The sequence below is a fragment of the Danio rerio genome, chromosome 2, assembly GCF_049306965.1.
Source record: "Danio rerio strain Tuebingen ecotype United States chromosome 2, GRCz12tu, whole genome shotgun sequence".
Classification (NCBI taxonomy): domain Eukaryota; kingdom Metazoa; phylum Chordata; class Actinopteri; order Cypriniformes; family Danionidae; genus Danio; species Danio rerio.
The window spans coordinates 46017501-46036525 of record NC_133177.1 but is presented as its reverse complement, the minus strand read 5'-3'; the positions used below and the strand labels follow the sequence as shown (position 1 = coordinate 46036525).

General features: G+C 35.8%; 1 protein-coding gene across 24 annotated transcripts in view; it reads right to left on the bottom strand.

The window, feature by feature from the left end:
• The window catches only part of efr3a (EFR3 homolog A (S. cerevisiae)), a 100403-nt gene that overhangs the window by 49853 nt on the left and 31525 nt on the right, over positions 1-19025 (bottom strand). For all 24 annotated transcript variants that reach the window (XR_012385845.1, XR_012385858.1, XR_012385866.1 and 21 more), the window contains 5 exon segments: positions 17779-17855; positions 11941-12068; positions 11501-11651; positions 4176-4297; positions 2275-2424 (listed from right to left, as the gene is read on the bottom strand). Coding sequence is in view for 15 of the 24 variants with exons in the window: in XM_073913663.1 (XP_073769764.1) it covers positions 2275-2424; positions 4176-4297; positions 11501-11651; positions 11941-12068; positions 17779-17855 (628 nt within the window). In the remaining 9 variants the exon portion in view is untranslated.

Sequence of the window (19025 nt, the reverse complement as noted above, 5' to 3'; positions counted from 1 at the left end):
ACGATAAAATCGCTGTGCTTAGAATGTTTACTTTAGGGAATTGTGTCATCAGACCGGTGCTGGTCTGTGGCCAACCCTCGGGCCACAGACCAGCACTGGTCTATAGATCAATTGGTACTGGGCAGCACAAAAATTAATTATTTCCCTTTTATTCATTATCCGAGTCTGAACAATCATTTATTTGGAAAAAAATTTTAGTTTGAAAAATTACCGTATTCTCTTGTTACATCATGGTCACTTGAGTGCCAAAATTTAACCAACAGGCTAGCAAAATGAGTAAGAACTGCAGCACGATGCGCTTGCATTTTCCAGGCATACACAGATGAAAACATCTTAACTTTTCAGAATGCCGCACCGCGAGTCACATGACAAAAACCGACTTCATCAGCTTTATATTTTGTATGGAATATCATTTTGTTTGACTAATTATCTCAGACAAACACAGAACACCCAAACACTGCAGTGCTTTTTAATTTTCTCCATAAATAAAACTTGAGTGCAGCAATGTTTTGTCAGCTTGACATACTCAAAAAAAATGGGTTCCCTACCAATCTACATGAAAGTTAGTGTTTAGATTTCAAAAAGTTTTACAAATATGTCATATGTATGTACATGCAACATACATTTCAAAATGTATACAATATTGTATAAATACGAATATGATTCTTGTTTTCGAACTGTGCAGTGCTGTAGCTGACTAATTTGGCCAATTACGCTGCTTTATTTCAATACTGCTCAATATGGTGGTGCATGGAGAGACAATTTTTTTCTAAGGTGGTACTTGGTGAAAAAAGTTTAAGAACCACTGATCTAGCTAATTCAGCAGGTTGGTGCTTATAGAACTGGTGTTGCATTGGTAACTGCAGTAAACAAAGCAGCCTGATGTCAAATCTAGAAGAATTTCATGTTTTTAGTTATAAACACACATTTTATAGTTCTGATTGTATACAACAATCTGCATACTATATCATATAGCAGATTGTGCAATTTTCTATACGCTTCATCATAAATCAGGGCTCCCACTCTTAGCCAAATGTAAAATTCCCAGACTGTTCTCTGACTTTCATTACCTAAAAAGCTGAATTTTGAATTTTCATGACCTATAATGACCAGAAAAACAGGACGCAATAAGCAGTCCCTCCAGAAAATCTGTGATCCCTGAATTTAATGCAAACAGGGTAAAAACAGGGCTTTTTTTTTACAAGACTGCAGATTTCCTGTGGATTTGGCTAGGCATGACATTGGTCAAATTTACTCTGTGTTAGTTTGCATATTGATCAATTTAAACTAAATAACATTATTTTCGTGTATAAAAAGTCCTCATCCGGTGTGCGATAACACTCTTCTCCTCAGATTTTAAGAGTTATGTTTCTTTTGATCATTTTAAGTCATTCATGTATCAACTATGATCTAATAGTTAAAAAAATAAACCCTTACTTTATAAATTATGAAGTTATAAATTACAGAGGCTAATCTTTGAGTTCGACAAAGTAATGAAGAACTGAAAAAAAGCACGGTATTGTTAAAATACTTTTACATTTGAATGTAATAAATGGAGAGAAAAAAACTAAATGACAATCAATAATCCCTGGTATTCCATGACTTCAACAAAAAATAAAAATCTGACTTTCAATGTCTGGAATAGACCTTTTAAAAATCTATAATACTCCAGAAATCACATGACCTGTGGTATCCTTAATAAATGTAAGCTTGCATAAAATGTCTTATAATTAAATAAAATAAAAATCCTAAAGTAACGCTGCTCTCGTATATTTTGAGATATTGGTTTTCAGATGAATGTCCCCAGTAACATCAGCAGATCAGGTGTCATTCCACATGTCAGTCAATCTTTGTGTTCGCAACCTTAATAACTGATCGATGCACCTGATCGAGTTTCAGCTCCTGATTATAGAGCAGAGAGCAGCGATTGATGTTTCCCTACTCAAACAAAAACAGGCAATTAAACTTAAATATTCTGTGCACACAGGAGCCCTTATCTGAGGCGCACATTTTATTCTCGCGCAAACACACACACACACACACACACACACACATTCTTAAAGGAATCAGATATCCTTGATTGCCCTCTACGTGTGGCCTTTTTATAAAAAAAAAATCTCTCCTCCTCCCTGGCTCTTTGTGTTTGGCGGCATTATTCAGTGCACAGAACAGAACTACAAACATCAAGCACAAATTGAATTGAAATATCACCTTGAGAAGGAGAAATTAAATGATTGCACTTGCTGTAATGTGTGTGTGCGTGTGAATTTTTACCTCTCAGAGTCCTCATTATCTTGCATGTTGAACAGCATGGAAGGGATGAGTTTATCCATGTGCTGAGGCTCCCAGATGATTGCCTGGAGTTCATCATTCACAGTCTTTCTGACAACACCCTGGAGACCCTTAATGCCTGCTACACGGATCCTGCGGAAGGAACAAGTTCAACAGGCTAAATAAACACACTAAATATCACACTCATTAGATTACTACTGCTAGAGTCAACATGTATTGGTCCCAAAAGTGTTTGGAAATAAACTCCATCCCCACCACCGACATGAGCTCGTCCATTAAGAAACAACAAACTATGTTTTAGGTGAATTATGGTAAGGACAGTACTAGCGCATGTCCTGAGTGAGTTACGAAGCTTCTTGGTCTCCTGGGAGTGAAATAAAAGATGACCAGAGAAAGTGTAGATCAGATCGCATGTAAAAATGAACTGTTAGACAACTTTCATTTATCTTACTGCCTTCTTTATCAGGGCTCACCACAGTGAAATTATCCACCCCCATTGATCTGGACTAAAGTTATGTGTTTATAATGTATAATAGCTGACAAAAGTCTTGTTGCCTATCCAAGTTTTAGGAATAACAACTAATAACTTCTAGTTGATCATGTGGTATCAGAAGTGGCTTATATGAAAGGCAAATGCCTATAGAATAGGCTAATTTTATCAAAATAAAATTATTTTAATTATTTAATTAGGACAGTAAGGTCTGACTTTGCTTAGACAAAAGTCTTGTCACTTGACAGAAATAATGTACAGTATAGAAATAAAAGCCATGCTTGCAGTGGAAAAAGAATGAATATTGTGTATGACTCCCATGAGCTTGGAGGACTGCATCCATACATCTCTGCAATGACTCAAATAACTTATTAATAAAGTCATCTGGAATGGCAAAGAAAGCAATCTTGCAGGATCTTTGGATTCATCTTTAATGCCTCCTCCTTTCTTTTACCCCAGACATGCTCAATTATGTTTATGTCTGGTGACTGGGCTGGCCAATCCTAAAGCACCTTGACCTTCTTTCAGGAACTTTGATGTGGAGGCTGAAGTTTGAGAAGGAGCGCTATCCTGCTGAAGAATTAACCCTCTCTTGTGGTTTGTTATGTAATGGGCAGCACAAATGTCTCGATAACTCAGGCTGTTGATGTTGCCATGCACTCTGAGAATCTTGCGGGTTCCAATAGGTCTTCTGCAGTATTTGTAATGACTGGGATGCAGTTCAACAGATGCGTCCATCAGGAAAATCTACCTTCTGCCACTTTTCCAAATGATCAACTATTAATCAAGATATTATTTGTTACTATTACAACTGGGATCGACGACAAGACTTTTGTCAGGTAGTGTATATATCATCAATTACTAGTCGAAAATATTCTGATATGTCAAATATAGGTGAAAATTATTAAAAATGCTGGCAACTTGAAAGAGTTATGCTCTGGCACAGAAAGAGTTAAAGTCTCATTCTAATCTTGTGAATTTGACTGTATTAGTTTAAACAAATGGCATCTGAAAACTGGTTTCTGAGAACTAACATCAGAAGCTGTGTATGGCCAGATTTGATGATAGAAAATAATCTATAGGTTTTCTATCGTTCTTAAATGATCAGTTGGTTAAACAGACAAATCATATAATGTTTAATCGCTGCATTTAGGAGATTTAAAAAAATGCATAAATAATGTGACATGCCCATTAAATAGCTGATTTCAGTAGGTCCAAGTTCTACTTATGTTGACACTAGATCCTTATTTATTTATAGATTATTTATAGAATATTATAGATTTATTTAAAACTGGCTTTTTTCTGAATATTACAATATACAAAATATAGTTAAAGACAAATATACAGATTTTCATTCATCAACAGCATAGTACAGACACTAATGCACACACACCTGCTGCGGGTCTCGGGGTCCTCATGTGTAGAATGACACATGGCACTGAACTGAGAGACGAAAAAGTCATATCTTCGATGGTAAGATGGCGTATCCTCCTCAATATTTGCAAACTTCACAAACTACACAAAAAAAAAAAAAACAGAAGGGACATCTAACTCAGAATGATTATGTCATAAAAACAACCAACCACACCCAAATATCTTCCTGTCTCACACAAACACTCCCACGCAAAGGTGCCAAGGCGATATTCCTTTCTCGTGATGTGGTGTAGAGGAAGTTGCTGCTATCAGCCAGAGAAGTGTTATTTCTCATTAGACAAGCAATACAGTGTGCAAGTCTGTGAATGTTTGGCTGATTTAATATAGGGTCCAAATTTGACATTTGTAATGTTTGATTTCACTAAAGTCCACTAAAACTGGTTTACATGATCATTTACATGAGCTTTTACTACTGCAACCAACCTTCATTTGACTGGATTCGGTTTTAAACGTTTTAAATACAAAAAGATATTGGATATTTCTTTTAAGAACAACAATTAAAAGATATTTTGCTGAGTGCTGTTGTGCTTTTTAAGCAACACAGGCTCACTGGAAATACATGCTTTATGTGAAACTTCAAAAATGACTGCAGTTTCTAAATAAAATGAATGCTACGGGGCAGTATGACACGATCATCCTTTGTTAATTTTTATAGTGATCATTTTTACAGAGACTTATTAATCATCAAATTAAGGGTTTTTTATTGCAGTTCTTTGTGCAACACCAAATGAATACCACAAAACAACTTGTACAATGTATATGATTTGAATTTGTATACTTTTGTCTCAGATATCTAATGTCTATCCATGATCATATCATGATCATATATTTTTATTTACTGCAATGTCAGCATCAATGGCTTTGTTCATGGCAAAAGATTTCGTAAATGAATATATAATTTACAGTAACTTAAATTCTGCAGAACAAACATTAAGCGGGGTCTTCACCTTTAAGCAAAAAAACATGGGTTGAGGATATTACACATTGAATCTGAAATTTCTGTTCGCAATTTTTGACGTAAAAAAAAAAACAACCTCACGTGTGTGAATAGTACTGACAGACTGCCTCTGAAACTTTGTCCGCCATAAAAAAAATGTAAAAAAAAAAAATCGAAGTGTTTATTTTATTCCGCTTTTTGCATCTGAAAAAGCGTTTTGAGAGGTGTTTTGACAGTTCAGAGCCACCGTACAAGCGAAAAGCTAAATAAATAAAAAATATAAAGCTCCTTTGAGCTACACATAACTTCATGACAAACATAGTGCATAATATAAAGACAGAATGTGACAGACAGCTATATGCTAGATTCAGTGACTGGAGCATCACTTCTTTGCTGCTGCTGCTGGCTGGCAGCCATGTCATACTGCCTATAGACATTATAGTAGGAAATTGCTTTGACGCATCAACGCGACCATCTATTATAATGTCTATATGTACTGCCAGTCTCTGTTTAATATTTGTTTATGTACGTGAATGTGAAGTATTACAAGCAATGTATCAAAATTCCACTGATTTCCTGAAATAAATTTAGCATTTTGAGTTAATCTAAAATAATAGTACAGCAGCTCTTTGATAAGGAGAACTCTCCTTCCTCTATGTAGGCTAGTATTAAATGAACACAATATGAAGCCTATTCCTCTTTCTTTTTCTACTTTGCAGAAGAGAGAGAACAATTAATACCTGCTTAAACTGACTCTGAAATGTTTTGCATTTTTTCGTAATGGATCAATTAATATGCATCAGATTCAGTGTGCAACGTTTGCTTACCTGACAAATTTTTCGCATCCGAATACAAAAATCTGCATAACAAAATTTTCGGACTTCAGTATGCAAAGACCTTTAGTCTTGTATGTCCAATACGACATCTGCTAAAAATCCCTTGATCAAATCTGGTCTTAGAATGTATTAAAAATCTATTCGAAATTTCAGGTTGTATATCAAACAATGTATGATTCTTCTATGTATCCCACTCCTCTTGTCATTGAAACATTTAAAACGTAACCATTGATGAGGAGGAATTTCCTATTTATCTCCATGTGGACAATTTCACTGGTGTGGTCAGTTTGCTCGGTAGTTCACCCTGTACATTGTTGTGTTTGTGATGCAGAGCACTCATTTCACAAAAAAATAAAAGCAATGTAAATTCAAGCTAAAACTATGTGATCGCAGTTAACTTTATGTTATATACATTTGCAAATACAATATTTTAAAAACATTATTATTAGTTGGGATATGGGAAAAATTCAGGTCAGTGGTTCACTAAGTGATGTGTATGACAAGCCCCACTTTCTCATCTAAAAATACAGCAAATCATGATCCAAGTAATGTATTTTGCATTTGAATGTAGACAGCACCCTCTAGTGGATTTGTCCTTTGAATTGTGCAACAAAACATAGCTAGAGCCCAAATTTTTACATTTTGCAAAAATGTAGGCTGAGGTACATATTTCCAATGTGCATGGGCTGAGATTAGAGCCTTTAATACTTCAAAATATATGACACTAAAACTACCAGTAGGTGGCAACAAGTCCCTGTATTAATGAGTGATTTACTAAATTCAAAATGATTCAAATACATTATTGCAGACTATAAAAATATCACACAGTCCTAGGGGCATTTCTATTTTCATGCAAACATTGCAATTTTCAGATGACCAGCTTTTGCGAAGACATTGACATAGCTTACACTACTAAGAAATGTAGCTTTGTGATTCGATTGATGATACAATGTTCAAAACACCCAAACAACTCAATAGAGTATGGCTGCAGATTTGCACTTGCACCTCCAGGCTTGCACGCTCAGGCAAGCATGCTTCCTCTGCAAATGACATCAATACAATCGCCACCTGTGGCCGCTTGCATGAAAGTCCTTCGGTAATTTAACTTAAGGACGTCCCTGAGGCGGAAAAATCCCTGAGGTAACTGATTTCATAAAGATCGTTGCAACAAACTTCTTATCCGTCAGCCTTACTCAAGTGTCTTTTTTCTAAGCGTTTCACTGTAGTTTCTGGCAACACACGACGACGGGCGCCACAGTTGCTATAGTTACGTGAACAGATTGTAACGAACCACGAAGGCTTTCCTTACAATAGCTCTGCAGTAATGTTATACATCATCTGTGTCGCTTTTTCTCCGTTAAGCGAGTCGAGACGTTCCTTTATCGAGTCGATCTCGACATTATGTTTGGAGGACCTATAAAACTGGACTGGGATCATGTAGAGACTGTTGAAGCTGCGCTGCAACTTTGATTTCATATAGATGCAATCCTGCGCAGACGTGCTAACTTATCAGCATGTATATATTAGTTTATTTATTAAATGGTTTTATTAAATTAGTTACTTACAGTGCTGTGCCTGTAAGTCTTTTATCTAAAACACTTTTTTGGGTAAGAATGCTTGCATTTTGAGTGTCATTTGTTCAAGGGAGCTGATCGGGTCCCTTAAATGTTTTAAGAGGAAATGGTTACTAAGGACTGAGGGGAAATACTTATGGCAGCCTTAAATTCCTTAAATCAAATTTTTTTATTTTTTTTTCTACTTGCAAACCAACTTTTACCAAGGGTACCCTTAACCTTAAACTGAGCGATTTTTTGGTTAAGAACTTTCATGCAATCGAGCCCTGCACTCTCCTGCCACATCACTTGCATAGACATCTGCATTCTAGTTTGCAATCGTCCAGGGACCTGCTAAATAAAGAATAGTTTCCCAAGTCGTTCAAGAATTATTGCTGTAAGTCCATAATGTGTATCTGTTAGTTGTAATACTACAACTGCTTAAGGGCCCTATCATACACCCGGCGCAGTGTGGCGCAAGGCGCGGTGCACTAGTCTTTTGGTAGTTTCAGCTTAGCGCAAGAGTTGTTTTGAGGCGTTGTGCTACGCTGTTTAAATAGCAAATGTATTAGCGCTCATTTTTGCCCCCATAGGCGTTCTGGTCTAAAAGGAAGGTGTTCTGAGGCGAACCGCTGGCGCGTTGCTATTTTGAGAAATTATAATAGATTTTTCATTAGACCAAAACTAACCCGGTCTAAACTCCGGCTTAGAGTTGCGCCTCGCTTACACACTGCTTAATACGCACAAGAGAGCAATAGGCAAATATCTTTACATATGAAAAAATTTAAATATTAAGGATATATATAGGATATAATAAGAATAGATATAGAATATAAATATAAAGGATTAAAATATTACAAAACATATTATTTTCTAGCCTACATAAATATGAAAAATCACTGCTTTTATGTCTTCTTCATCTCGGGAGGCTTTTTCAGTTCATTCATAACAATTTGCTTTTTGTATAATGTTATTATTATTAGCAGTATTATTTATTATATCCATATTTATATTTGTTTTATTAAAAACAAGCTTAGATTTGCCCACCTGTCAGGTTTTAGACCATATGGGGCACAGCATGTGTTTTAGGATATAACTCATGTTTTTGAGCACATTTTGTTATTATTATTCATTTATTCGTTTTCTGGAAATTAGAATTGAATTTAGAAATAGTTTTAAAACGAATATTTGCGCTTAACAAACAAAATAATTTATTTATAGACTAATTGATGTCTGTGCGTAAAGGTTTCCCTATCCAGAGCGAATGTGAAAGTAGTTCCATTATCACTCATTCTGCAGTAGATGCTCTGTTTAACAGTTTTCTGTTAAAAAAAACTGTTAACTGTTAACTGTTTGCTTGTGAAATGGTCATTTTTTCCACTTAGACTATCTTTGCATCCTGTAAATAGCGAATGCGCTCTTGGCGTGACACAGCTGACTCTTAAGGAGAATGGGAGATGAGACTCTAATTGGTTTATTCTCAAAACACACCTATAACTCATTAAGAAAATAAACTCAACCCTTTTAGACCATGCGCCACGGCGCAAGGCAGATTTTCCCATCCTTAAATTAGCAAAAACGCGCCCTGACATGCCCTGAAAGCGTTTGCGCCCTGCGCATGGACCGTCAAAATAGAGCCCTAAATGTTTAAAACAGAAACTAAAATTCAAATTTGCCTGGTGTTTTTTAATTTTTTTTATTTATAACTGTGGAAAAACCTTGTGTGTATATTTATACCTGATAGTTTATATAAATAAATAATAAGCTTTGCTGGTATAAATGTTAATAGTAGCCTGCTTTGGCAAGTTTACATCAAAGCGTATAATCATATGATGAATACACAAACCGCTTTTTGGAGGCTGGGAGGGTCCGTCATGGTGTACAAGTTAAGTACTTAGAATTATTTGACAACGTTGTCACTGTCGACGCAAACGAACTGGAAACTTACTTTTGGTTTATTTGTGTTGATTTCAAGTGGCATGATGTAAATGACGTCACTTGCATAGGAAGCGTGGGTGCCTGAGCGTTCAAGCCTGAAGATGCAAGTGCAACTCTGCAGCCAGACCCTTCTCAAACAACTTCGGTGCTGGTCTCCACTTTGTTTGGCTGAGTTTTTTTTTTTCAGTTTTACCATTGGCACCACCTACTGGCTATTTTAAAGAACTCAATACAGCAATTTTAAATTTCTTGTGGAATAAAAAACGGCCTAGAATTAAACTTAAATTTACGCATACTGTACACTAAAACCTCACGATGGCTTATCCTTGCCAGATTTTTCATCATATTATTTAGCATACCAAATGAAACCACTTAGGACTTGGTTGGAAGTTGACTCCCCCGTTTCTTAGCGGGTCTTAGAAGCTAATATTATTCATCCACTGCGTCTACAGGATCTACCCACTAAAACATCCAAGAAATTGCATGAAAAATTTGGTCCAATTATAGGTCACTCTATTAAAACCTGAAAAGCAGCAGAAAATTTTATGGGAGCATCTGATTGTTATTGTGATTCCACCCCTAGCTGGTACCACAATAATATATGTACTGGTAACAAACCATTTAAAGTATACAGAAATGCTATACAACGATGACCAACTTAAATGGTTTCAGATTTTGAAAGAGGAAGTCTCTCTCCCAGGATTCTCCTTTTTCTTATATTTAAGATTGAGGTCTGAGCTGAAAGCATATGGAGTACCTTGGTCATTCAAAATATCCCCTCATCCTATGATAGACTGTATAGATTCTATTTTGGACTCTAGAGGTATTGTAAACACATTTATAAATCACCTAAAGTACGACAATATTCAAATATATCGATTGAGGGCTTTTGGGAGAGAGAATTCAATACAATTATTGATTGGGAGACTGTCTGGGAGAACTGTTTTGTAACTTTAAAAAACCCAGCTCACCAAATAATTATTATAAATTATTTTTTAAGGCTTATGCCACCCCCTACCCGTTATTTAAAAGGAAAAGGAAATAATTTTTTTTGTCACTTATGTAACAACTTTACACAAGGTACTTATATACACATGTTCTGGAAATGTCCCCAAATTGCATCGTTCTGGACCAAGGTACGAGACTTTCAATCAGAACTAATGAAAGTCAGATCCAATGCGACCCATTGCTTTTTTTCATGCTGGACAATTCATCATTCTCCTTATCCATCAACCAAAGAAAGATTCTTTTAGTTGTTCTGACTGCTGCTGCTGCAAAAAAAAACAATCCTGAAACTATGGCTGGATCCATCTGCTCCAACTGATCTATCCTGGAGGATTTATCTAGGACATTATTAGTTTGAAATACACTACGGTCAAAATAAATGGTGAAAGTAAAAAAAAAACTGGACAATTTTGGTTAAATATGAGAGAGACTGTATCAGATATGTTTCAATCCCGATTTTGTACTTACCATTACAATATTACTGTTTTTATTTTATTTGACACTTTTTGTTGGCTGGATGTCGGGCTTTGTTCAAAATCAAAATGATCAATAAAAAAAGAATAAAAAAAGCAAACAAACACCCAAGCAATTCAATACTGCAGGATTTTCACAATGAAACACTTCAGATCCACTTGGAACAGATATGAAAAAGCCAGCGGAGAAATAATACAGCGGAAAATTGAGAAAGCAGAGAAAGAAAGGGGCAGAGCAAGAGACTGAAAGAGAGAAGAGAAAAAGCACCATAACAAAAAAAATGGCAGAATAGCAGTGATTTTTCATATTCCACCTGAATGTCCTGCTGAGATTGGGTTTACTCATTCTCACACACACACACACACACACACACACACACACACACACACACACACACACACACACACACACACACACACACACACACACACACACACACACACACACACACACACACACACACACACACACACACACACACACACACACACACACACAGACACACACACACACACACACACACACACACACACAGACTTACCGAGTTGGTGCCCAGCACTTGTAAATCTGGTTCTCTGGACTCCAGCAGTTTGGCTACCATGTGTAAGAAGCTCTCCACAAATGGCTTGATACTCTGGGAATGACAGGCCATCAACAACTGATCCAAAGCTTCCATCGCTATTCCTACATACCTGTTCACATACACAAAGACACAGACACAAACACACACATAAGAAACAAGAGTCCAAAATGAACACTTACCAAGCATGAGTTTTATTAAAAGTGTAAGAAAATAAAACATTATAAACTAATGATCAAAAATGTTGTTTTTTAATGCTCAGCAAAACAAAAATCCACTAAAACCAGTACTAAATTGAAATACTATTACAATTTAAATATTATTACATTCAATAAAAAAAAAACAAAGCTGAACGCAGCTAGCAAGCAATTAATTTTTTTCCACTAAAATTTAAGTCTTACCCATAGCGATGTCGTACCACATCTCTGGTGAGCCGCTCGGCCAGGTATGCTCCGATGCGGTCCAGCTTTTCAGGAGCTGACACCGCATAAAACGTCAACTTCTCCATGTCAGATTTAACCAGTCCATCCTAAGGAACAAAAACACACACAGTTTGTGAGTAATACTTCCAGTGGTGTAGTGGAAAGGCCCAACTCCCAACACGCCCCCCACTAATCTTGGTAAAAATAGGTAAAAACCATTCTTTGTGTAATAGTGTGACAGTATCGGTTAATTTTAGGCCCAGTAATAATCTGTTCAAAGAATGGTAAAAGTGAAAGCAGCAACTGCTGCTGCATACGAAAGATTTGGAGATCTCTTGAAAGCAGCAAGACTGTAGGTGCATGAGCGCCACTTTTTTCCAATCAAACAATTGCACTAGTTGCAATAGTACAACAGTTGTTTTTGCGCAAAAAAACAAGAGATTTTAAGCAACGTCAGTGAGTGAGGATCGCCTGTGTCTTGCCGTGCACCTGATCATCCTCTCATTTGGTATTTACCTGCTTTCTTTTGCTTGTGCGAACACTTATTAGTCGTGCTGCTTCTCGATTCTAAGAGCCCATTTGTGCGCATATTGACAAACGGTCTTAAACTAAAATTCTTATCTTTAGGGACGGGGCAGCTTTGGCCGTTATTTTTAAAATTATTTTCAAACAGCTAAAGTGGTTAGTGGGGGTGTCTGTCTAACCCGCCAAAGCTGAAATCTACCCGCATTTGGCCTGTGTTAATGTCAAGCCCTGTGTGTATGTATATATGACAATTATATATGTGTGTGCGTATATATATATATATATATATATATATATATATATATATATATATATATATATATATATATATATATATATGTGTGTGTGTGTGTGTGTATATAATAAAATGTAACAATAATGTAATCAAATAGACATCTAACAGTGGTCCAAAAATAGACCAGTTGTCAATAGGCAGGAATGAATGACTACAGGTGTGAAGTCTGTGTAATCGGTCTATTAGATGACTAATCTATTTCTGGACTATTGTTAGACATTTATTAAATCCAATTTAATGACATGACATGTTAAGAGATCTATTAGACATCTATTAAACAAAAAATGGCTTGGTGGGAGGAGACTGAGGGAACATTTGAATAATTTAGTAATACATAAAAGGTATAACATCAATTACACACAACGCATCTTTTTAAACTAAGAAAACAAATTAATTAATTGCAAGCGGTCACAGAAATATACGTAAAAAACAGACCTATGACAAATCACATAAAATGAAATGAAAATAAATTAAAATCAGACTTTTCTTTAAAAAATATAAATACGCTTACACTCATAGGCCACTTTATTAGATACATCTGTCTAACTCGTTAATACAAAATCCTAATCAGCCAATCACATGGCAGCAACTCAATGCATTTAGGCATGTAGACATGGTCAAGACGATCTGCTGCAGTTCAAACAGAGCATCAGAATGTTAAAGAAAAGTGATTTACGGTACTTTAAACGTGGCATGGTTGTTGGTGCCAGACAGGCTGGTCTGAGTACTTCAAAAACTGCTGATCTAATTTAATTTTCACGCACAATCATCTCTAGGGTTTACAGAGAATGTTCTTCTGATGGCTGCTTCCAGCAGGATAACGCTTCATGTCATAAAGCGCGAATCATCTCAGACTGGTTTCTTGAAAATGACAATAAGTTCACTGTGCTCAAACGGCCTTTACGGTCACCAGATCTCAATCCAATAGAGCACCATTGGGATGTGGTGGAACGGGAGATTCGCATTATGGATAAGCAGTAGAGTTGGGTATCAACTGGGGTTGTTTTGATACCGGTGCTAAATCGATACTTTTAAAACCATACCGGTGCCAAAACGTTGCCTGAAAATGATGGTGGATGACTCTAGAAAAATCTTTTATTTGGCTAAATGTTTTAAAAAAATTATTTTAATAAAACTATATAATTAAACTTTTAATTTAGGTGAGTTCATCATCTTTTTTTTAGTGGCGAATATCAAATTGTTTGAGTTCAGTCGTTCGAAAATGTACCCAATTTGCCCCTAAACCAAACCGTCATTAAGAGATGAGCAAATCGTACCAAATTATATGAAAAAGATATCAGGAATTCATATGAATTAGCCACTAAATCAAGAAGTTATGAATTGCCGTGAGATTGTGTTGGATAATCGTATGTATCCGCTTGTTAAGTGTGAGTGTGCCTCATGCGAAGGGGCTTCCGAGTCAAAGTGCTATATCATACTGTATGTAATACTTCTGAAAATCACAATTGCAATATATATATATATATATATATATATATATATATATATATATATATATATATATATATAGTTGAAGTCAGAATTATAACCCCCCCTCTTTATTTTTCTGTTAAACATAATTTGGGAAATATTTAAAAAAGAAAATGAAAATCATAGGGGGGCTAATAATTCCGACTTCAACTGTATATATATATATATATATATATATATATATATATATATAGATATGTTAAAACTGGTAACAGCCAGAGACTGTTGTGTACACCATAAATTTACATAAAATTCACTTTAACATGTGATATGACTAAAAAGTGGTCATAAACGAATATTTTCTCAATTCAAATAAGTATCAGCTTGGACCTAGAAACAGTATTTCATACATCATGACTTAACAAGCAGATACTGCATCTAATATCTATTCAATATCTATTATCTATTCCAGGGTATATGCAGGAATCCTAAAGGTAATTTCAATACCATTTTAAGACTTTTTAAATACCTTTTTAAAAATATTTTAAGACTTCATTACTACTTCAAGTTGCCGTCTGTTCGCTCTATAGTTTTGCTAAATGTAGAAAGCATCACATCATGTTCCTGCGTTTAGCTCAAATTATGTGACATCACCCAAACGGAGGAGCTTGGCCGGATGTGCCCCGGCCTGAATCAATCGTGTGGATTATGCATGCAATTGTTATTATTAGGAAGAAAATAAAAATATATTTATGCTTTTTTGGAGTCAAACACTTAGGACAATGCTTGACAAAATTAAGGACCCCGTAAAAACGTGATTAAGACTTTTTAATACCCTTTAAAGGTCTCATAATTGATTTATCAACTTTTAATACTTTTTAAGACCAAGCGGGCACCCTGTATTCAAAGCAGTTTGTTAATAAAATTGTATTAGCAAATCCTGCTTATTTTTGCGATTACTCTGGTTTGCACTTTTACCGAGCAAATATGTTTAAAAACGTGAAAAGCATTTAATTTTGTTGTAAGTATACAAATCTTTCAGTTTTGAAGGGTAAACAGAATATTAAAAGTAAAAAAATATTAGTTATAAAATATAAAGTGTTATTTATCCTGTCTAACAGAAGGCATCATAAGTAGAAAATCACTTTTACCCAGAATCCATTTAGAGAAATAAACTCCTTGAGCTCTCAAAGTGCTAATTAACTTAACACGATTTTAACGTACGGTACATAACATGACTTTAGGGAATCAGACCGTTTGTGCATCTGTGTGTGTGTGTGTGTGTGTGTGTCGGTGGAAACAGTCACACCCTCTCATGAGATTATTACTCACACTTAGCCTTCAGAGAAAACAATTGTGTGGATGCGTGTGTGTGTGTCTTTGTGTGTGTGTCATTTTAATCAGCAGAGCTGCATGCTAAAGTGATGAATATGGAGTAATAGCAAGGTCAAAAAAACCTTTGGTGTGTGTGTGTGTGTTTGAGTGTATATGAAGTGGTAAGAAGTGGTCAAAGATCAAAATTAAAGCACTGCTAATACATATTCATGATTGCAGTTCACAGACATTCTCTGCAGCGATATGAAAAACAAGAAACAGCTGCCAGTCAACAGCGCATTAAATTTAGATTGATAGTCCAAGCGGCTTCTTTCTTATTATGCTGTGGCATTTACTTTAGCAGGTCTCGGAGGACAGGAAGAGCCGATAAGAATATATTTTGATCAGAGCACTTGAACTGGAACGAGGCTGAATCTTAGTGCATGAACTCTTACATAAAGATGATATTTATTTAAAGCCTCCGTCAACAGTTGGAATTTCTTATGTAAATGAGCAGAACTTGTTGACTGCGGAATTTTGCAGTTTCTTCTATAAACGTGTGTATACACATAAACACATACACACATTTAATAAATAAATAAACAAGGAATTCTCACTTTCTCTGGATTTTAATTTGACATTTAATGTGGACAGCATTTTTGATAAATAGTTAAGGTAAAAAAATAAATGTTATAGTCTTAAGCCGATGTTTTGACTTCAGAAGACTTGAAAACATGTTATTCTGATCAATTGCCATGTTTTGAAGAAACAAAAATGTTTTAAATTACAATATTTTAATAAGAAATTTGGAAAGAAATACATTTAGCTCTTTTAATGAATAAAACTAATATTAGTTTTCAAACTCATACTTATTATACTTAGTAAATTCAGAAAGACTGAGAATTTTCAGATGAATGGATGGATGGATGGATGGATGGATGGCTAGGTGCGTATATGGATGGATGGATAGGTGTGTATATAAATAAGGATGGATGGATAGGTGTGTATATGGATGGGGTTGATGGATGGGTAGGTGTGTATATGGATAAATGGATGGATTGATGGATGAATTATGGATGGTGCATAGACAGATGGACAGATGAGTAGGTGTGTATATGGATGGGGATGGATGGATGGATGGACGAATAGACAGGTGTGTATATGAATGGATATGATAAATGGATAGATGGCTAGGTGTGTATATGGATTGCGATGGATGAATGGATGGATGGATAGGTTTGTATATGGATGGATGGACGGATGGATGGATGGGTAGGTGTATATGGATGAATGTATGCATGCATAGACGGATGGACAGATAATTAGGTGTGTATTTGGATGGGATGGAAGGATGAATAGGTGTATAGATGGATGGAGAGATGGGTAGGTGTGTATATGGATGGGGTGGATGGATGGGTAGGTGTGTATATGGATGGGGTGGATGGATGGGTAGGTGTGTATATGGATGGGGATGGATGAATGGGTAGGTGTGTATATGGATAGATAGATGGATTGATTGATGGATGAATGTATGGATGATGGATGCACAGACAGATGAGTAGGTGTGTATGTGGATGGGGATGGATGGACGGACGGACGGATAGACAGGTGTGTACATGGATAAATAGATGAATGCATGGATGGATGGAATAGGTGAGTATATGGATGTATGAATGGACTGATAAGTAGATGTGTATATGGATGGATGGATGTATGTATGGATGGATGGATAGGTGTGTAAATGGATGTGGATGATGGATGGATGGTAGGTGTGTGTATAGATGGGATGAATAGATGGACAGATGGGTACGTATATAGATGTATGGATGGATGGATGGATGAATGTATGGATGAATGAATGAATGGATGGATGGATGGATGGATGGTTAGGTGTGGATATGGATGGGAATATATGGATGATGGATAGGTGTGTATATGGATGGATGGATGGATGGATGGATGGATGGATGGACGAATGGGTTGGTTTGTATATGGATGGATGGATGGATGGATGGATAGGTGTGTATATGGGTAGGGATGGATGGATGGATGGATAGGTGTGTATATGGGTAGGGATGGATGGATGGATAGATTGATATGCAAAACATATTTTTATTGGCTGAAACACCAAAAGATATTTGTAAAGCACTTTTAAAAAGATGCTTTTAGAAAAACTGGTAACCAGAAATATTCAACTCAACATTATATTCCAAAAACTCCTTGCATTTCCATCTTTTTCAGTGATATTTTACCTTGGGGTCCTCTGGGAAAATGTTGTCGACTAGGCGTTTGTAGCGCGGCCGCAGAGGACCACAACACCCACACACACCTGCAAAGAGAGAAAAGAAGCTTTATTAAATACAGAAGACACATAATCTTGACTCTATATCAGCTTTGAATGCATTCGGTTTAACCTGCAGAAACACAAATGCTTTTGGAGAGTTTGCGTGTGATTAAACTGATCTAAGATGCTGCTCTCACATCCGTCTGCATCTTTTATCTATAGCCGTTTATCTATTTTAACATGCATCTTTGATTGCTGTGGAGGATCTCAGTTGTAAATAGTGGACAACAGAATTCATTTTGTAACTTTAACTGCGGATAAAAGGAAACAGCAAGGAAAAATAGAGATCTTTATATTACCGAAATTATTTTGCAAAAAAAATAAATAAATAAACAAACCGGTCTTTCCTCTAGAATAAACTTCATGTCACGTCATTTTTTAAAGCTCCAAGCCAATTTCACATGATCAACAGCATGCATATGAAATGGATCAACCAGCAGAACTAATTTATTATTTATTGGTTATAATTTATTTTTTCATTAGTTTGATAATGATAATAGTATGGATAATATCATGGAGAGTATAGTAACCAATATTTGTGCATTGCTAGTTAGTTCATCATCATTAACTCAACCTATTAACTATTAGAAATTAGGCTTTGATCTATTTATGGAAGGACGTTTACAAAATATCATCAAGGAAGATGATCTTTACTTAATATTCTAATGATTTTTTGGCATAAGAGAAAAATCTATAATATTGACCCACAAAGTTTTTTTCCTCATCTATTTCCACAAATATACCCATGCAACACAAGACTGGTTTTGTGGTCCAGGGTCACGTCTGTGAACATTAGTTAGATGCTAATCAATATTCACGAGACCTTTAGACCTCCTGGGTGAGTTTGGATGTCAGCGACGCTTTAGAATTTCTACAAATAAAAACTGTGAAGATATTTTTAGACAAACAGCAAAGCCTCACGCTGACATTTTAACTAGAGAAATATTTGCAACATGTGAAAAGTGGAAATGTGCAAGAAAAATATATGTCGCCTATCCAAGTTTTAGGAACAACAAGTAATAACCTGACTTCTAGCTGATCATTTGGTATCAGAAGTGGCTTAAATGAAAGGAAAATGCCTCTAGATTACACTTATTTTACCAAAATAAAATTTGATCATGCCTTGATTTTTAACTATTTAATTGGGACAGTACA